This window comes from Sceloporus undulatus, chromosome 2, assembly GCF_019175285.1.
Source record: "Sceloporus undulatus isolate JIND9_A2432 ecotype Alabama chromosome 2, SceUnd_v1.1, whole genome shotgun sequence".
Taxonomy (NCBI): domain Eukaryota; kingdom Metazoa; phylum Chordata; class Lepidosauria; order Squamata; family Phrynosomatidae; genus Sceloporus; species Sceloporus undulatus.
Window position 1 is genome coordinate 319,957,141 of NC_056523.1, and position 21,927 is coordinate 319,979,067.

General features: G+C 40.8%; 1 protein-coding gene across 3 annotated transcripts in view; it reads left to right on the forward strand.

Annotated features, from left to right (window-relative positions):
• Positions 1 to 21,927, forward strand: part of DYM (dymeclin) — a 263,922-nt gene that overhangs the window by 40,104 nt on the left and 201,891 nt on the right. For all 3 annotated transcript variants that reach the window (XM_042448107.1, XM_042448106.1, XM_042448109.1), the window contains 4 exons: positions 9,574 to 9,626; positions 11,927 to 12,020; positions 13,488 to 13,621; positions 21,836 to 21,908. In XM_042448107.1, coding sequence (XP_042304041.1) covers positions 9,574 to 9,626; positions 11,927 to 12,020; positions 13,488 to 13,621; positions 21,836 to 21,908 — 354 coding nt within the window. The remainder of the gene's footprint in view (positions 1 to 9,573; positions 9,627 to 11,926; positions 12,021 to 13,487; positions 13,622 to 21,835; positions 21,909 to 21,927) is intronic.

A 21,927-nucleotide genomic window follows, 5' to 3' on the forward strand; every position in this document is an offset into this window, starting at 1 on the left:
TGACTTTCATCCACTAGGCCTCCCTCAAGGGAAAGGACCTCCCATTCCTACATCCATCTGAAGATTGACTTTCATCCACTAGGCCTCCCTCAAGGGAAAGGACCTCCCATTCCTACATCCATCCGAAGATTGAGTCGGATCTATCGGGCCTGCTTCAAAGGATAGAGCTTTCCTTCCCTGCATCCATTAGCCATCTCTCCTTCCATCACTCTCAGCAGCTGGGACCTTGAGCAAAGGCTTCCAATCCCACCCCTTCCTTCTCTATTAAATCCCTTGTGCCTTGTGATACTTAGGCAATATTACCAAGTACAGTTGGCTATTATATTGCTACTTTTGTCATTGTTATATTTTCTTCTTTTGATTATCGCTTACTAAATCCTTTCCTCCCATGGCTCCACGCATCTCTCCTAACTTGATCCCTATTTGACCTCTTCCTATCTCCCAGCTTCCATTCCTCTGTTCACTCTGGAAACTGTCGCTCTGTTGCTCCGAAAGCGACTGCTGTCCATGATCTTTTTCTCTCTAGATCATTTAACCTTCTCGCTCTTACTGAAACCTGGCTCTCGGCCCATGATACTGCTACCTCCGCTGCCCTTTCTTTTGGCGGTCTCTCATTCACTCACACAAGCCGCCCTGAGGGTCAAGGAGGAGGGGTCGGTATACTATTGTCCAATTCCTGCCAGTTTCAAGTTCTCTCTTTCCCCCCCAGCTATTGTTTCTCTTCATTCGAGTCTCACTGTATTCGACTCTTTTTTCCTTTACAGCTCCGGGTTGCTGTCATCTATCGCCCTCCTGGTTCTGCTACCCAATTCCTATCTGACTTTGAATCTTGGCTGACGTTTTTTCTATCTGATACAGTCCCTTCTCTAATCTTAGGTGACTTTAATATTCACCTTGACAATCCCAACAATCCTTCTTCATCTCGGCTTAGATCCCTGTTTGCTTCTTTTGGCCTTCAGCCTCATTCTAACTCCTCAACCCATTCCTCTGGTCACTGTCTCGACCTAATTCTTGCTGCTAAGTGTGTCATTTCCGACTACCTGGCATCTGATTTTCCATTGTCTGACCATCATTTAATTTCTTTTACTCTTACTTATATCCCACCTCCTCGTCGTACTGTCCAGCGCCATTTCCGCGACCTTCAGTCTGTTAACTCTGACCATCTCAGTCAGACTTTGAATTCATCTCTCTCTTCTCTTGATCTTGGGGACTCTGCTGATTCAGCAATGTCTTTATTTAATTCCACTCTTTCTTCAACTCTTGACAGCTTTGCTCCTGTATCTGTACGTGTGTCTTCCCCCATGACTAGGCCTCAGCCCTGGCTCACTCCCACTATCAGGTACCTCCGGTCCTGCTCTCGAGCGGCTGAACGTCTTTGGAAAAAGTCTAGGGAACCGGCCGATTTCATTCATTATAAATTCATCCTTTTATCTTTTTCACGCGCTCTGTCTATGGCAAAACAGAACTATTTTAAATCACTGATCTGCGCTAATGAGAGGCGCCCGCAGCGTTTGTTCTCCTGCTTCAATACACTACTCAAACCTTCCTCTCCCCCTGTCTTCTCATCTTTTTCCCCCACTGACTTTGCCAACTACTTCATCACAAAAGTCACTACTATTCGATCTGAAATAGTTCCTCCCGACTTGCCCCCTACCACTAACCTCCTGGTACCTTCTACTAATAAACTCTCTGTGTTTCCCCCTGTTTCTCTGGATGAATTATCTAAGCTGCTAAATTCTTCCAAACCTACTACCTGTTCTCTTGATCCTATTCCCTCCCGTCTCCTAATCTCTATAGCCCCTTCTCTTCTGCCCTCGCTCCTCTATATCTTTAATCTCTCTCTCTCTTTGGGTTCCTTCCCTTCTGACTTCAAACATGCTCTCGTTTCCCCAATTCTGAAGAAACCCTCTCTCGACCCCTCTTCTTTGTCTAGCTATCGTCCAATTTCTCTTCTTCCTTTTCTTTCTAAGGTCCTAGAACGGGTCGTTTATTCTCGCTGTATTAAGTTTCTTGAAGCCAACTCCATCCTAGACCCCTTCCAATCTGGCTTCCGCCCACGGCACTCTACAGAAACAGCCCTTACCAAGATCTCAAACGATCTCTTGCGGGCCAAGGCAAACGGCCTCTACTCTATTCTCATTCTTCTCGATTTGTCTGCGGCCTTTGACACTGTTGATCACTGTCTCCTGGTCGATTTACTTTCTGACCTTGGGTTCGCCGACTCTGCTCTCGACTGGTTTAAATCTTACTTGTCAGATAGATCTTTTGCAGTGGTCACGGGTGGTCAGACTTCATCCTCTGTTCCGCTATCTGTTGGAGTTCCCCAGGGCTCTGTCTTGGGTCCCCTTCTGTTCTCTCTATACACAGTGTCTCTAGGTAAACTCATCAGTTCTTTTGGTTTCTCCTATCATTTGTATGCCGATGACACTCAGCTGTATCTCTCCACCCCTGACCTTTCGACGGGGCTTGAACAGCAAGTTTCTTCTTGTCTGACTGCCATCTCTCAGTGGATGCGGCTTCGGCGCTTGAAGCTCAACATGTCTAAGACTGAGCTTCTCGTCTTTCCACCTAAACCCACCCATCATTATTCCTTTTCTGTTTCTGTCGACGACACTTCTATTCAACCGGTTCATCAAGCCCGCAGTCTTGGCTTCATTTTGACTCTTCTCTGTCATTTATTCCCCAGATCCAGGCCACTGCTAAGGCCTGTAGATTCTTTCTCCACAACATTGCCAAGATCCGTCCATTCCTCTCAGCCTCTACTGCCAAGACTCTGGTCCATGCCCTAGTGGTTTCGTGACTAGATTATTGTAACCTCCTTCTAACAGGGCTTCCTCTTTCACACCTCCATCCTTTAATATCTGTCCAGTATTCAGCTGCCCGTATTGTCACATCCGCTCGCCGCTTTGACCATGTTTCTCCTCTTTTATCCTCCCTTCATTGGCTCCCCTTCCCCTTTCGCATCCGGTACAAGCTTTTGTTATTGACTTTCAAAGCCCTCCATGGATTGGCCCCTCCTTACTTATCTGACCTTCTTTCTCCTTACATTCCTACTCGCACCCTCCGCTCTGGTAGTCAGGGTCTCCTGTCACAATGTAGGACTACCACTGCCCCCTCCCGAATTCGTCCCTTCTCGCTTGCTGCCCCTTACTCCTGGAACCTTCTTCCCCCCACATGCACACCTCATCACTTCTCTGCCCAGTTTCAAAACTGAATTAAAGACTATATTGTTTAGAGAAGCATTCCCAGAGGTGAGACCCTCTCTGACCCAGGAAGCCTCCTTCTAACCATCCATCAAGAAGCCAAGCCCTTCCTCCAGTCCATCTGCCTTGGTCCAGGCCTCGGAGGTGGAAAAGATCTGCTGGACCTGATCCTATTCCCCACCACCACTCCCTTCTCCTTTTGTGTCGTGTCTTTTAGATTGTAAGCCTGAGGGCAGGGAACCGTCTGACTAAAAAAATTGATGTACAGCGCTGTGTAAACTTACAGCGCTTTATAAATAAAGGTTAATAATAATAATAATAATATCACATCTCTGTTATATTGGATATACCTTCTTTTAGACATCTGTAGAGAGTTGACTTTGATTTACAAATGACACATTTTGCAAGTGTATCATTTTTTAAAAAAAATTTTTTTTGCATCCCTGGAAAATTGCTGGTCAGTTTTTGAAGGGAGGTTAACTGTTTGGTTATTTCCTCTGTTATTCTCATTGTATTTTTAATTTATTGCTCTTATGTTATGTTTTAATCAAGGTTTTGTTTAGAATACTTAGTTTTAATATTGTTAGCCTCCCTGAGTGCCTCTTTTGTTGGAAAGGTGGTGTCTCAAGTCAATCAGTATAAAATGAGAAGAGGACATTTGTAAAAGAAAGTGGTGGGAAGGTGCCTTTAAGGTTTCCCCTGTGTGAAATTGTAATTGTAATAAAATTTATTCGGTCTTTGACCAGTATAATCCCCTGTGTGTGTATGTGCCTTCAAGTTGGCTTTTGACTTATGGTGACTCCATGAACTTTAAAAGTTTTTTTTTCCTTAGGTAAAGAATACTCCAGAGATGGTTTTGCCAGATCTTTCCTCTGAAATATATCTTATATCACCTAGCATTTTTTGCAGTCTCCCATCCAAGTACTAACCAAAGGTGACCTTGTTTAGCCTCCAAGATCAGATGGGATCTAGTGCCCTAATTTAGGTCCTAATGTTTCCTCTATACCTGTATTAATATAATTCTGCCTTGAAGGCAACTACTGATGTTTGTATGCTCTTAGTAGCTGGCTATTTTACCTTCTTGTCTCTCTGTTATCTGTGTTATTCTAGTTTCCTTGGACCTCTTAACAGCTCAGAAGGCCAGTTTGTTGAGTCTCATTCTTATAATAGTTTCCTTTGAAGGTGAGTCGGTTAGCCAGGCATCTCTGAACTAGATGTGCTTTACATCCTAATTCCCTGGAGCAGTTTGCACTTTAGCAAGCACCTCTTGTACATTGTACAAAGCAAGGGATCCTATTGAGAACATTTGGGGATGATATATAATTATCCCATGACTAGGCAGACGGGGAATGTACAAAAACACCATTGCATGAGTAGATACTTGTGCTTCAGGACAGCTCTGAAGTGGATTTCTGCTGTGGAGTGTACTCTGACCTTTTTGCAGTGGTTTTGATTGCACAAACTGGGTGGCAATCTGACTGCCCTAATCCTGGGAAGAAATGAATTGCCAGTGCTTCAAAGCACTGGCTTTCCCCCCAGTCTCCACTTGCTCTAAGTGCTGTGTAATGCAGAATGGTTATTAGTGGCAAGTAATGCTGTTTATGTCAAGAAAAGACTCAGTACAATAATTTTCAGTACTGCCAGGGGCAGTGTTACACATTTTCATTAGACAAGTTCACACTGAGGGGAAAATGCATACCACACTGTGTGATCAGGAGAGTTTTGCTGTTTCCACATGTATTTGAAGCTGCAAGGTACTGCAGTTTTCAAGCATCACTGCACTGACTAAAATATACAGGGGATTGCAAAGATGGTTAGTCAGGAGGGGAGGACAGTAGACTGTTCCCCTGGATACAGTAGATTATTTTATCTATTAGGGTATGTAATATTGTATGTGAAGTAGCCTTAATAAATTTTCATCTTGTTCTGCCCAGCTCTAGGAGATTACCTTTTGTTTGTTTAGCCTCCAGCTGCTCCTGTAGCCTGTTTTCTTGTGTTCCCATCAACCAACAGAGACAGGCTTCAGAGCCAGTGGTGCTACCCGAATAAGCGCCTTCAATCTCCAGGCAAACCTGTTCTTCTTTAAGCCCTACAAGCACTGTGTTGCTCTAACTAATCACCACCACATTGTCTGATTTTAGCATTTGATTTTATGCCTTCCTTGCCATATATCTTATAGGCTTCCACTCCCCTACTGACTCTCTCCCCAATACTGTCCATTGCTCGACTATTGGGCCTTGGAATTTGATATTTGAATGTGGAGTTTGATATCCCTTGAGACCATTGGTCTTCCTTTTCAAATGCAGATCTCTGTGAGCAAAAGATCTAAAGTGTGTGGAGTACTTCCAGATGGGATCTTGGGAGCCAGATGACAGCTGAGCTGGTATCTCCAGTGTTGAGTGTAGAACTTTAGAACTCTGCATGGCAGTTCAGCCTTACTAAGACTGGCAGCAGCAGTTTAAGTTATGCAAAATGAGCATATGTCTGCAAATTCAGCTTTCTGCAAAATCTTGATTGTTCTTTCAGAACAAAATGAATCCATCCAACTCTTCACCATTCTGTTCTTGACTACAACGTCAGTAGTTCTTGTGGTTGTTAACTGCCCTTGAGTCAGCCCCAACTCATGGCAACCCTGTGGATGAGACATTTCCAAGACTCCCTGTCCTTCACTGCTCTGTTTAAGTCTTGTAGATTTAAGCCCTTGACCTCCCTAATTGAGTCCGGCCATCTGGTGTACTGTCTTCCTCTCTTTCTACTGCCCTCCACCTTTCCAAGCATTAATGTATTTTTGAGTGAATAGTGCCTTTTCATGATGTTGTAGCAATTGTTAATTTCACCCCTCTCAAATTCCTGCCTATAGTCTGTTGAATCCAAGGGTCTCAAAAAAGTTACAGGGTATAGGAAGGCAAACGGTGGAACAAATAGCATGGTAATGAACACCAGAGCTTTGAGAAATGGGGGATACAATTTGTTGGATTTCTTCTTGGTGATTGTCACATGTCACTTGATGCACTTTCTTCATACACCAAAAAGCCCTGGAGAGAAGAGTGAGCTTTTGCTTTTCTTTGAATGGGAGCGCTACACTGTACCTCTGACCTTAACCCCCTGGTACATTGTTCATTGTGATAATCCCATTTCTTTTTGTATAAAAAGAGAATTATTTATTTAAGCTCATTATTAGCACCTTTCTAAATTTATTACTTTTCCAAGGTAACATACATAGTAAAATACATAGTACTGTAAAATAAGTTCATCCCAGTGGAGACTTAAAATCCAGGCCACAAAGAACAAATGTAGATGTATTCTACTTTTTCAATTTAACAGCAGTCTGAAATAAAAAACAAAACAAAAACAAAAGTAGCTCAGCTGTCTATACAAACAATTCCAAAATGTGTATTAATGTAATAGTCAATTAAAAGATCACCAAACATGTGCAAATTTTTCACATCTTTCCAATGGGATAGATGTTACAAAAACAGCTTTTAGTGGGAAAAAGAGGAAAGGCTGACTTGATAATGAAATCATTACGTCTGTGTGGTCAGAGTGTTACGATGAAAAAGAATAAGACTGGCTTGCAGACATTCAAATTAGGCTTTAATGGGTAATACTCTTTTTCAAGTTATACATGGGACTGTCCCTAAGAGTACTGGGAACAAGAAAGAAGGAAACTATAGTCTATCCTGCCGTGAAGAGGTTCTTCCCTCTTGAAAATATGAGGTGAATGTTTATTGCCTACTGCATTGGTTTTGAAACTATGCTTTTGGAGTTTCTCAGAGGGTTTTCTTGGTGAGACAACCAATTACACTTTGGAAGCTTCTGTGAAAGAGAAGTTGCCAACATCTGTGCCTTATGGAGAGAGGTTTAGGGAGTTGGGTATGTTTAGCCTGGAGATGAGAAGGCTGAGATATGATAGCCCTGTTTAAATATTTGAAAGGAGATCATATGGAAGACAGAGCAAATTTGTTTTCTGCTGCTCCAGATAATAGGCCTCGGAGCAGTGGATTCAAACTACAGGAAAAGAGATTCCACCTCAGAATTAGAAAGAACTTGACAGTACTGTACGAGCTGTTTGACAGTGGTACATGCTGCCTCAGAGAGTGGTGGCATCTCCTTCTTTGAAGGTTTTTAAACAGAGGCCGAATGACCATCTGTCAGGAGTAGTTGGATTGCATGTTTTTGCGTGGCAGTGGGTTGGACATGATGTCCCTTGAGATTCTTCCAACTCTGCTTCTATGATCTTTTGCTGTAGCAAGTGATCAACAGAGCCACTTGTCCCCAACAGAGTGGGTTGTGTTCTAGGTCTCCCTCCCTCTTATGTAATTCTTATACTCTCAGTTTGAGAGAGGCAGTGGTGAACTTGAACAGACCTAACCAATACCTCACATGAATGAAAAGTGTTCCTTTTAGCATGCCCCAGAATCCTTTGCATGTTTCACATGTTCTGTGGCAGGCCAGTTGAAGTGGAGCGTAGTGTAATGGAAGCCATTAGTCAGCAGTACTATGCAGCTGGAAAAAAGTTTGTTTGTTTTTCACACTTAAGATATACTAGCCTTCTCCATCCTAGTTCCATCTAGACTTTTGAACTACAGTGCCCACAACCCCAGACAGTAAGCCAGTGGTGAAGCAAGGCTCATAGTCTGAAATGTCTAGAGGATCCCAATTTGGAGAAAGCTACATAAACTAATTGCTGTGTAGCATAATGCAGTAGAGGAATTGTATAAATCATTTTATTTTGAGAAAGAATGAGAGCCAGAGTGTTGTAGTGGTCTAGATTAGGACTCTGGAGACTAGGGTTTGAATCCTCCCTTGGCCATGGAAACCCACTGGGTGACCCTGGGCAAGTCACACTCTTTCAAGCTCAGAGGAAGGCAAAGGCAAATGGCCTCTGAACAAATTATGCCAAGAAAACCCTGTGATAGGTTCACCTTAGGGTTGCCAAGGAAATGACTTTAAGGCACTTTAAAAAGAAGAAGGATATGGACAGGTTTGGAGAAGGGTATCAAGGATGATAAGAGTTAGGGAGAACAAAACATACGAGGAAAGGTTTAAGGTATTGGATATGTCCAGCCAGGTGAAGAGAAGACTGAGTGGTAACATGACCGCACTCTTTATTTGCATGGCTGTCATAGAAAAGACAGTGCAGGTTTAAGTTACAGGAGGGTGGATTTCAATTGAATATTAGAGGAAACTTGTTGATGGTATGAACGGTTTGGTCATGGAACCAGTGACCTAGAGAGGTGCTGGTGGGGTCTCTTCTGTGGATATCTTTAGGAAGAAGCTGGACAGCTACCTGCTGGGGATGCTGTAGCTGGAGTTCTGAGGGTTGGCCTCCTATGATTCTATTATTACTTGCCTGTCTTACTGAGGAACTATTGTGTACACATGAGTATAAGTTAACCTCATGTATAAGTCAAGGACAGGTTTGGGGACTAAAGTTTTGGACTTTGATATGACTCATGTATAAGTCAAGGGTAAAACTTAGGACACGTTACAAAGGATGTAAAGGACGAAGCAAGTATAATAGTGCCAAAGAATTTAGAAAACTGTATCAGGCAAAACTATCGGCGCTCACCCTAAAGCCTGGATGGATGAGAGAATAGGGCGGGGTCAGTGCTTCAGGACAGATTATGTTCTTTCTTTCACCAGAGAATGGTTCCTGACCGTAGGTAAGTCGACTCAGGTTTTTGGAGTCAATTTTTTTAATTAAAATTTCAGGACTTATATGTGAGTACATATGCGGGTGCGCTTATGCTGAAAACCATGCGCTAGAAGAGGCAATGATGCATGGGCCCATGGCGCCCGCACCACAGGCATGATCCCCATTGTTTTCAATAAGGCTCCAGCATACACGGTATTTCCCTTGTGTGGGGTGTGTGTGTGTGTGTCCAGAATGGATACCTGGTGTAAGGGAAGGGCGCACTGTACATATAGTAGGTATTTGACTGGTGTGAGAAATTGCCTGTTGGTTGCATTTCTTAGTACAGAGGATGCCATAATATTCTGTGGTGGTATTATATTTGGGTTAGTGGTAAAACAGCACCTATTCAATTAATTTTGACTGCAGCTTTTGGGGACATGTTCTAGCAGTTGCAAAGTGGTATTGTGTGGTTTTCATTTTCATTGTGCCGCATTACATTTCAATAAATTGTAATTGTGTGCATGTATGTTTATACTAGAAATTTTATTATCTTTTACCCTAAGCTCTTGGGTGGAGAAAGAATAAAATTACAACTTTATAACAGTGACATACCTCATAATGACAGATACTAGTTGCTTTCCTTAAAAAAAAAAACTCTTTCATTGTTGTATTAATGATCTATACATGCAGAGTGTTGTGTCTAATCGATTGTTGTTGTTTTTTCATCCTCAGTGCTGAGTTAAAGCTTTTGGAAGAAGCCGCAGTCTCAGTCTGCAAGTCTTTAGGTAGGATGTTGGCGTTTATTTCCGTGTTCTTCATATTGTCAACTTTCATAGTAAATTGCACTGCTCTATAAACCTTTGTATCTGTGATGCATTTAATATCTCCCATCTGTGCTCTGTGCTTGGAATTTTAAAAGCTGCTCGTCACTCCCAGGACTTGATGTAGACATATTGTACCCGCATGTGCTGTTTGAACATAAAGTTTTCACAGGTTTTTGCTTTATTTTGTATTCTGTCACAGGAAGTGGCTTGCGCACAGCTATATTAAGTTGTAGTAGAACAGGTTGTTTTTCATCTTTCCTTTTAAAAAATGGTTTCAAGCTTTTATTCAAAAGAGTATATGTGTAGGAGGCAAAAACGGAGATGGAATATTGAAAAGGATCTGAAATCTATATTAGCTGCCTTCTTCAAGATTATACATTTTGGCAATGTCTAAACCTTATTTGACATGTGCTTTGTGGAATCAGATTAAGGCACACTACCTCTGAAAAACAAGAGGTTTATTTTAGTGTTAATTTTTAATTTTGGCATTTCAGTCATGCATTGTTGCTTCATATGTGTCAGATTGGCTTGCACTGTAAGATCTATTTAGTTGTTATGTCAAATAACTGTTAAGAGGGCTAGTTTTTCATAGAATTTGTTTGATCTTAAAAAGTAGACATAATGGGATCTATGGACTGCCACCACCAATAACAAATTTGCACTGAATTTTCTTCCTACAACCCTTTGAACATAGTTAGTATTGCTTATTTATGTTGTCATAGCATGTGAGTGTGCAGTTCCTTAGCCTTGGTCCACATCATTCTTTTTAACCTACTGACCATCAACATGTCTTTTGATAGTGAATTGCACAAATTGTTAGAGCAGTGTCCCCTGATCGAAATTTTTTTAGTCAATCATGGACGTTTTAATTGATCAAAAGTTTACATGTGACTGAAGGAGATGGACACGCTTTATTTTTAGATGGTTCGTGTTACGTTGCAACAAGCATTAGAGGAAGCATTCCTCATTGTGAGATACAGAAAATGGAATGCCTCTTTTAAGATAGTGTTTGCCATACATGGTTTTGAAACTCCCATTGGTGACACGGCACATTTGAAGTACAGGAATTCATCATGACAGGCCCCTATAGCATAAGATTATGGATAATGATAATAATTGTCCTAAAAAGTAACTAAATTAAATTTTGATTCAATGTGGGCGCTTTTTTAGTAAACAAGTTTTTCATTAGTTTAATACATTAATTGACTGAAGTTGAAAGTGTAAACAAATATGCTAGGGAGTAAGCCATACTGAATTCAGTAGGACTGACTTCTGATTAACAGTTTATAGGATTATGTTGTAAGCATTCAGACCTATTATGCAGCTGTGAAGAAACTTGAATTACATTTTGCTAAAACAGAGAAGACTGAGCTGTAAAGAATACAAACAATAGATAACTGAAGTTTATACCTGGGAATTATACGCATTAAAAGTGAGGTACTTTGAAATTAAGCATAAAAAAGGCCTTTCAATCAAAATTCCCTTGCTTGCTCTGTCCAAATTTAAGGCAAAGAAAAAGGCATTTGGAATGACCCTGCACTGGTAGAGTGGACAGTTGGCTTCAGTGTTTGGTCAAGGAGAGGAGGCATGCAGTTAAGTTTTTTCTGCCAGAAATACTTTCTCTGGCAAAGCAGGCGAGGGATACATACACCCTACCCAGGGTCCTGTACATTTCTAAATCGCTTCCCAATAGGTGAGTGGGCTGGAGAGGGGGACAGAAAAAAGAAAAGTTCCACCATCCAAGTCATATTGTTAGATTTGATTCCGGGCATTTTGAATACTGCATTTTTGAAATGGCAGATTTTGGTTCAAGCTTTGGTAATTTTGCATGGTTTATCACATCATATATGTTAGAAGAGCATTACTTATGTTCCAGTTTGGAAACTCTATTGTTACTGTCATTAATTGGGTTTTCTAAAAGAAGTTCCCTAAAAATCCTGTGTTGATCAATGGAACTTCAAAGTCATGGCAAATTTATTCAGTATGCTTCTGTATCAAATGTTGAGAGGTTCTTTCTTTCTTTAAATTTATATACACCTTTCTCCCAGCACAGGATTTAAGATGGCTATCCTTTTATAAAAGTTATCCTTTTAGCAACTTAACTCTAAGCCCATTTGCTAGAAAATAAATATCACTGTGTTCAGCTGGACTTGTCCCTTGGTATAAGGGTATATTTTAATGTATGTAGTCTTAATATATGAAACCTAAAATAGTCTTTGTAACATTTGAAATGCTGTGTAATGCTCAATTCTTCTTCCTAGCGGAGAATAATCCTCGGACAGGAAATCTTGCAGCACTGATCAAAGTCTTCCTTTCTAGAACCAAAGAGTTAAAAATCTCAGCAGAATGTCAAAAGTAAGTAGTTCACGTTTGTGAATTTTGTTTAAGTCACATTTGCTGATTTTGAAGTACTGGAAAATGTTACTGGCTACTGATATGGTTTCCAAGTTAACTCAGCCTAAGATATGTAGCTATGTGCAATGTTCATTTTAAGCATGTCTGATAGATTTCAAGCTGTGCTGGTAAAATCCTGACAGTTGCTTGCATGTACCTTATTTTAGCAAGCTCTGCCTCAGACTTCTTGTAGGTTCAGTACAAAATCAGAGTACCTCCATTTATGATCATGAGCTTTGCCTTCTCCTAATTGCCATCAACAAATCATGCCAGCAAGTTTGTATTTCATTGAGTGGCACCACTAGCTGAAAAAGTCAGATATAAGTCTTGCTTTGTGAAACTAGCCCATGCTGCTGCCTTCCATTTTTATGGGCACCTGTCTGGCACAGTCCACTGGCAGGTCCCAAGAAGTTGTCCTACTCCATAAAGTTATGGAATCTTGCATCTCATTTTCACTTAAAAAAACTTTAAAAATAATGGCAACAAGATAATCATGTTGGAAAGCAGTGTCGTCTTAACAGACTTTGTTGCTTGTCCCCAGTTACACAACAAATGTTTGCTTATGTAAGCTGGTAATAATCTCTTGCGTACCTCTTAACACAGAGCAATGCTGTCCCATTTATTTGCTCAGGGTGGAAAGGGGAGACAATAAAAATGGCGTCCCAGTGCTTCTTTCCAACATTTATAGTCTGTGACTCAAAATTCCTTGGAGCTTAGAAGTGCTTTAAGATAATGATTTAGCAATTATTTTATGTGTGTTTTTTCATTTAGAATGTAGCAATAGCTTCTCATGTTATGCCACCAGCTGTCTAGTTTACAAAACAAACATTTGTTTTTCAGCTTAAGTGATTATTTTTAGGAGTATTTACAAACCAGCTTGATGAAGATTTGCAGTTAAACCTCTATTTGTTTTAAATCCAGGACATTATCTCTAGAATACACCATATTTGGATAGGATAGAAAATGTAACTGTACATCCCCCCCACCCCCACCTCACCCAACAGAAAGAGAATTTTGTTTGATTTGCAGAAAAATGCTTTATGTGGCTAGGCTAATTGGCATAGAGACTGTGCTTGAAGTGTACTTCATGGGCAGGGGAGAATGAAAGATGCAGAGGTCTCTATTGCATTTGATGGTTTAAATAGGACAGTAGGGGAGTGCAAAGACTACCTAACCAGTTTTCTGAACTCATGTTCTTTACGGTATAATGGTGTTTTTTGATAATGCTACTCATCATACTTTTTTTTGTAAAGTAAAGATGTAGCTAAATGCTTTCTCTTTTCAATTTTACATGCACTGTTTTAAGCTTAGACTGAGGTTTTTACTCACATAGGTGGCCTTCAGGAGCACTCTTTGGCATGCAGTGGTGAAACTGACTGCACTGTTTGATTGCTATGTATGTCATTCAAACTTCTGTTTCTCTTCTAGCCACCTCTTTATCTGGCAGGCTCACAATGCACTGTTTATTATTTGCTGCCTGCTCAAAGTGTTGATCTGTCAGATGTCAGAAGAGGAGCTGCAACTTCATTTTACCTATGTGGAAAGAGTGCCAGGCTCTCATGGTAAATATTCAATAATCAATTCCAAGGAGGAAGTGACACCACATGTTTGCTGAAGGCTTCTTTATTACTATAAAATGTTGTCTGCTATTAAATGGCCCAGGATTACACGTGTTTAGTGGACAGCTATGATTTTTTGTTGGGCCAGATAGCAATTAGAAGCTTTTCATTGCTTTGCCTATACCATGATTCCCAACATCCTGCACTCTCATACAGTTGTGTGCTCAGACACACACATCTCACCTCTGATCATTGATTTCTAGCTTTGCTGTACAGACAAGTCTTTTCCTCTTGTTCACTTTGCACCACACATGAGGGTTTTTTTAAAAAAAATATATATGAAATTAGTATTTTTTTATAGCTAGGCCAATATCTTCGTTACTTTAGTCATCTTATGTTTTAAAAGCATATTAGCTGCTAGTGTGTCAGAGCTGTTTCTTGCCATTCAGAATGCTCAGGGATGGGCAGGAAGAAATAAGGAATGCCAAACCCTGTGCACTCCAGTACCATATCATATGGTCCCGAACACATCTAGTCTTTTCCAATTTGAGGAGCTAAAGAGGGTTGGGCTTGGTTAGTACTCGGATGAGAGAACACCAGGGGAACAACAGAAATCTCCAGGTAAGGCTAGGAAAGAATCCTGCCTGAAAGCCTGGGCAGCTGATGCCATTCTTAATGACCTGGATGGACCAATGGTCCAACTCAGTGTAAGACAATCCCCTGTGCTCCTAATAACCTTGCTGTGATCTTTCTCACTGTGGTTCCTTGAAGGAATGGGTCCTTGGGTAGTGTTTTCCTACTACAGGTTTTCTGAACATGCCTCTTGCCAAATTCATAGAGACACAGAGAGATACTCAGGTATCAAGAGTGCTGTGAATACAGATGTCCCTTACGAATCTGCCAAAGCATATTAGAGGAGACGATAGACAGGATGAGAGGGTTTAACAGATCTATAGATTTTCAGAAGACAGTAATCTTTAGATAAATAAAGGGTGGTTTGGGGATGGAGAAAGGATAGAAATGTGAGAGAATTTAAACTGTAGTAGCATTACAATTCCATGGAAGATCTTAATTACATGGTGGAAGTCCAGCTGCATAAAATACCTGCATCAGGCTTAGATGTAGAATGTTATATCAAGCAGCTGAAGCTGTGGAATGTATCTGTGTTGATAGGGCAGCTAGGAGGAATGTAGTTCTTGAGGGATTACATAGCAGTCTCTAGCAAAAATGGCAGTATAGTTTTAAGCCCTTACAATCCCTTCAGGTAAACGTTTTGGAGTGAACAACAAACCATGGGGGTCATTTGCCCAGACTTCACAATGTTATTTTTGGCTTGATGCCTCCATAGCTTCCTGTCCCGTCCCCCCCGTCCCCATCCCCCAGGTAATGTGAAACTTCAGAGCCATTTGCCATTTTAACAAACTGCCTCTCTACCTCAGATCCAATGTGGAGGAGGCTGAATTTTGTACTCGGTGCCACATTCTATTCTTTTTCTGCACTGTTATAAAATGACATCATGTACACAATCCTGCCATGCAGAAAGCCTTTGATTATCAGGAAGGATCTAAAAGCAGTGCTTTTCAGAATTGTTTTGCTTTTTATCATTTTGAGACACATTTCTGACAGAGCCTAGCAAGCTTCCCATAGTAAAAGAACAATTGCCTAGTGTTAGGAAATAGTGTAGGGTGGATCAAAACATCTCCTCCAAATTCTTTTGATCGTTTATGCCCACACTTTCTCTCTTTCCTTTAAACCTGGCAAGGCAGTGGTTGCCCCCAAGAGAGGTTGCGAAATCAGTAAAGGAACTGATGGGTGTTCATGAAATGCATACTGGACTGAGATGCTTTTGTTAACATTTGAGTTTTTCTCCCTGGTTTCATTTGACTAGAATGATATTGGAACAGCTTCATTTAAAAAAAATTATTAGCAGTTTCTGCTGTATTGGTATTTCTACACTGTTTATCCTTTATGTGCCTGATTGCTTTATGATTTTTTTTGCTGTTAACTGTCTTGAGTGACATGTTGAGGAGAAATGCAGCATCTAAATGATCTAAATAAATGATCCCAGGCTAGAAGATGTGACAAGTGAAAATGACTCACTAAAAATCTGTTTAATGCTTGGGAACCTAATCTTTTTGTGAAGAAATTATGAACAGTTAAATATTGAAATGGTGTAATATCCTCTAGCTATGTCGAGTAATGCCAAGAAGGAAGGCTAAGATAATGCTTTTATTTATCCCAGGAAGATGAAGTGAACTTTTAACAGCTATAGAAATATCCATTAAGGACTGAAACAGACAAATAAATTACTTTCCCTGTGTGTAAATTTTCCATGAATTTCTTCTCACATAGAAATGCACTCCCATTATGGCTTTGCTGTTTACCTACAGAGCTAGTACTACAGTATGTACTTGTACCTCAACTGTCATTTATGAAATGTGCATTTTATAGAATACTTATTGATGTGAAAACTTTACCTGTAGCTCCATCACATCTGTTTTGGTCCTCACTTTGTATAGTGGCATAAATACCTCCTACTTCCCCAAGCAATGAAAAGTCAAGGTATATTGTTGCAGGATTTAGTTTCCTCTGAATTAGAGATATAGGCGGCCCTCCATATCCATGGATTTTTCATCCATAAAGTCAACCATCCATAGCTTGAAATATTAAAATATATAAATTCCAAAACACATTTTGTCATTTTATATAAGGGACTTGAATATTGATGGATTTTGGCATCCACAGGGGTTTCTGGAACCAAACTCCAGTGGATACCAAGGACCCACTGTACATGGCATGTTTGTAATGTTTATTTGATTTATAATTGTGAGATGAGCTTATATTTACAAAAGAAGAACATATTGCAAAGCAGACAGCAAAGCAGTAGATCGCACATCAAATCCTCAGAGAGCAGCTGCTTGGATCCCTGCAACCCCCCTCGCTTCCAGTCCACCTAAGGTCACAGCTCCCTTCCCTTTCTTGCTTACAGTATACAGTACTACTACAGTGGTTTCTCTCTGTTTTACCCACTAGTTCTGGTTGGTGTTACATTCCAAAGGCAGAGGGAAGAGAGGGGGAGCATTAAATCACTTCCAGTCACTAAAGAACATTAATTTTTTTCCTACTTGACAGGAAAAAAAACCGTACAAGATAGTTCATTCCCTGCTAATAAGGATAGCAGAACCTGTATTTTTCTTGCAGAAAGTGGTACTTAATTGCCTCGTTTTAATAGACAACATGACATCTTTTAAAAAGAAGGTGCTTGTGTGTGGTCTGTTGGTTTGGAGCAGGCATCCAGAAGCCAGGAAATTGGAGTTCCTCCTTGGTGTGATCTCTGCTTCACTGTGATCTCCTGCCAGCTGATTGTTTCCTGCTTGAGTTCAACCTTCTATAAAATTGGGATAATTTTCTCATTTGGGATATTGTGAAGCTTGGATAATGATAGCACACAACATTCCCTTTCTGCCAGCACTTTGTTCTACCAAGTCTTGCATTGGAGAGTACTCTCTCTGTGTCTCTGAATGTATGTAAACCTGAAGATGTTTTGGATGTAAATGGCTGACATGTCCCCAAATAAACAGCGGAATGAGGGTGATAAAACAATCTTGTTGCTGTTCTACCCAGTAAAGCAGTCAAATGAAAGCAATTACATTTTAAGGCCTTTGCTTAATGATTGCATATGAGCAAAAAATAAACAAAGCAAAAAAAAAAAAACACTTCCCATGCTTATTTTTTCAGCTGTGTACAGTGCTGATAGTGATTTCATAAGGAAATGCTACAACGCAAGAATTGCTAATTGTGTTTCACTTGTGTCTCAGTTGTGCCCATTCAGGACAACTTTTGTCTTTTACCGTCTGAGACCCTGGGCTTGCCATTATCCCCAAACTTAAAAGAGGGGCCACATAATTATGTATTATGTGCAGTCTTTCTCTTCTTTTCTTCATTTACCTTCTTTTCCTTTAGTCTTGCTACATGGTTTTCCTTATTTTACAGAAACTTAAGTCATAGTGACAACCATAGGAAGCTGCTGCTGTGTATCTTTAGTTGGGGCATGACTCAGTTGTGGGTTGTGACTACCCACTGAAAAACATTTAATGTTGCTGCATACAGATCCAAGGCCTGCATTTATATTAGTCTGAAATGGCTGGGGTCTGAATATGGGCAAGGGAGGTGTGATAGCCATCCCAGCATTTCTGAATGCATTTCTTCTGAATGTATTCCTCAGCTGTTGCCCTCAGTTGTAGCATGGCACTATAAGTACAGGATATTCCATTTTAGAAACTCTTGAAGAAAGAAGCTTCTTTTTACAAAGTTTCTATTCCTGCCCAGCTTCCATTTTCCTCCTTGTCCTTAGGATCAGCATTAGGAGGATGATGTAGGTGGGATGGAGAAACACAAACTTCCTGTGTTGAGTGTTGCCCAAGCACGTCTGTACTAAATACAATAAAGGTTGAGTGGAACAAGAACAGGATTCTGTTGTAGCCGATCTAACTGTAGTAGTCATGTGTATCTGCTTACAACAGGCAAAGTTAACAGTAACTGCCTTTGGAATCCTTTACTGAGAATGTATGAACAGCAAAATGGAGAGAAAGGGGGAGACCAGATAAGCCTCACCAGCTGTCCCCCAACCCCCAGCATATATGTTTGTCGACCAGAATGGAAATTATTAGAAAGGTGGAAGAAAGAAAAAGTAACCCCAGATGCATTTTGAAAGAAGCCTTGAAGGGTCCCTAGAAGACTGTTTTGTTTATTCACGCAAATCCTGCCTAATCTGATTGTTTCATTTCACATGTGCACATCTTTAGTTATGAATAAAAAGTTTGCTAAACATGTTCAGGTTGCTTTTCTTTTTTGTGGTGTAGACACTTGTCCCTGTTTTTTTCCATGGTATTTCTGCTTCTAGTACTACAGTTTCAATTAATGATTTAATGCCCAGGAACACATCTCCTTGGTTAACTGAGGTATCCATACTAGACTACCTAACCTATTCTTCTTCCTCGGGAATGATTAAGGACGCTGACTTTTGTGTCCAGTGTTTTGAAGAAAATCCAGCTGCCGGGCCAGTCAGATTCTCTGTGCTGAATAGTCTTTCACCTTTGGCAGAAAATGTCTTAAGCTGGTACTACTACAGCTTGGATCCAAGATCAGAATTTTTCAGTAAAACTCACATTTTTATCTCTGATGTGCCAATTTTTATTTCTCCTTAGGTTTGTTAAACCTGTTACAGTATGAGACATGCTTTTCTTTTGAGCTTTTTGCTCTAGAAGTTATTTTTATATAAAATAAAACATTGAAAGGAACTTTCATGCAGCTTCAGTGGTTATTTAGAGTAATGGTTCTCTAGCTGTCTGTCCCAGACTAGTAAAACCATTTCCCTTCAGATATGGTGAGAAATTTAAAAGAAAGCCCCAGTATCAGTGTAGCCTACTTTGGCCTGTTACAGACTGCCAAAATAAAGCTGCTTCGGGTCTCTTTGGAGATATGCTATTTAAATGATGCTTGAGTCCTAAGAGTCCGGAGGTCGCGCCAAAGCCACACTCCATTCCTAAGCACTGGAGTGCAGCTTTGGTGCAGTTTCCAGATTCTTAGGATGCATGCATCATTTAAACAGCATACCTCCAAAGAGACCTGAAGCAGCTTTATTTTGGCAGTCTGTAACAGGCCTTTGAATTGCCTCATTGATTCAACTACAAATATTACAATATTTAAGTCTAAAGAACTAACTTATAAATAGTTAATGAAATCTCATGTGAGTCAGGGTCTAGACATTTGGATTGCAGCATTTGGGGATGAGTCCAGGCTGTCTTTAACCAGCTCTGTCTTAGGCAAGTCAGCCTTGATTCCTTATTTTATCTAATGAGAACACTACTCATCTACTTCTTAGGATGCTCATAAGAGACAACATAAAAAGGAATGTTGAGCATTTTGTCAGCTAAGTAATTTTATTCCTCCAAGCTGTCTTGGAGGAAACCAATTATCTAGACCCATTTCAAACTGACTTCAGGGCGGGATACGAAGTTGAGACTGCTATGGTCGCCTTATTCGATGATCTTCGTCTGGGCATCGACGGGAGATGTGACCTTGTTGGTGCTCTTGGACATCTCGGCGACTTTCGATACCATCGACCATGGTATCCTTCTGGGACGCCTGGGGGAATTGGGTATCGGAGACACTGCATTCCAGTGGTTCCGATCCTATCTCTCGGGAAGGTCCCAGATGGTGAGGCTGGGGGATTGCTGCTCCCGTAAAAGGGAGCTAACTTCTGATGTCCCACAGGGCGCCATTTTATCCCCCATGCTGTTTAACATTTACATGAAACTGCTGGGAGAGATCATCCGGAGACATGGGGCTCGGTGTTATCAGTACGCTGATAAGACCCAGATCTATCTCTCCATGTCTCCGACTGATACAGTGACTAAGGATGGCATCTCTCCTCTGGATGCCTGCCTGGAGTCAGTAATGGGCTGGATGAGAGAAAACAGGCTCAGGCTGAATCTGGAGAAAACAGAGGCAGGGAGGGAAATTTGTCATCCAGTCCTTGACGGAGTTAGTCTCCCCCTAAATGACAAAGTTTGCAGTTTGGGAATACTCTTGGACTCATCCCTACAACTGTCATCCCAGGTGGATGCGATGGCCAAGAGTGCTTGGTACCAGCTTCGGCTGATACGCCAGCTGCGTCCCTGTTTGGACCAAAAGAACCTTGAAACGGTAGTACATGCACTGGTAACCTCTCGGTTAGATTTCTGTAATGCGCTCTACATGGGGCTACCTTTGTACCAGGTCCGGAAGCTTCAGTTAGTGCAAAATGCGGCAGCCAGGCTGGCTGCTGGAACATCTAGGGCAGACCATATAACCACGGTATTAAAATCTCTTCACTGGCTGCCCATTAGCTTCCGGGCCCAATACAAAGTTTCGGTTATTACCTATAAAGCCCTACATGGCTTGGGACCAAGCTACTTGAAGGAGCGCCTTCCCCACATAATCCGCCCCGCACTCTCAGAACAGCAGAGAAATTCTTATTAGAATGTCTGAGAGTGAGGTTGTCAACAACTCACAAGAAGTCATATACATCGACAGCACCTACTCTCTGGAATAATCTTCCTGATGAAATCCGAGCCTGCTCCACTTTGGATGCCTTTAAAAAGGCTCTGAAGACACATTTATTCCGACTGGCATATCCGTCTGACTCTTTGTAGTCATTACTCTTGATAGACTTGCACATCATTGACTGAAAAGACTCTTGGCTGTGTGTTTTTATGTATATTGAGATTTGTGGATTTTATATTTTTAATCTGTATGTACCTATATTCTTGTTGTACACCGCTTTGATCATTGGAAAAGCGGTATATAAATAAATTTTTATTATTATTATTTTATTATTATTTCTGCCTTAAATATTTTTTTGCCTAATTACTTCAATTGACTGAGATCTAATTTCTATGAGACATGATTTTACCTTACCTTCCAAAAAAGCTACAGCTAAATTTTGCCATGCTTATGATTTGCCCATGGTAGTAGTGGTACAAATTGGAAATCCGAATTTTTCAATTTGGGTAAATTGAATCCCTGGAAGCCAAGATGATCAAACTGAGGGTGTCTTACTTCGGATGCATCTTTAGAAGGCACAGCTTATTAGAAAAGACAATAATGCTAGGTGGAGGGAAGTAGAAAGAGGGGAAGACCACACACTAGATCGATAGGATCTTTAATGGGTAAGAATTTACAGGACCTAAGCAGAGCAGTGGAGGATAGTGAGTATTATAGATGTCTCATCCACAGTGTTGCCATGAGTCGGGGTTTGATTTGAAGGCAGTTGACAACAACAAAATCCCTCTCCTGCCTAAAATGTAAATACAGTCAGCCCTCCATATCCACGGATTCAAGCAGCCACGGTTTGAAAATATTTTAAAAACATATAAATTCCAAAAAGCAAACTTTGATTTTGTCATTTTATACATGGGGCATCATCTTATTGTGATACTGTATTTAGTGGGACTTGGGCATCCATGGATTTTGGTATTGACGGGTGTGTGTGTGTCCGTGTCCTGGAACTAAACCTCAGCAGATCCCAAGGGCCTACTATAACAGATTTGGAGGAGTGGGCAAAACTTCATAAATGGGAAGCTGGGGTGGGGGGAATATTTCCTGTAAAAGAGAGAAAGCACAGTTGTTAATATTAAAGCTTCCAGCCACAGTGGTTATCTTGTTTTCTTTTAGGAGAAGAATGCGAAGACCTTATGGAAGAGCTACTGTGCTGCCTCATTCAACTAATTGTTGAGATCCCTCTTTTGTAAGTAGATTTCTATATC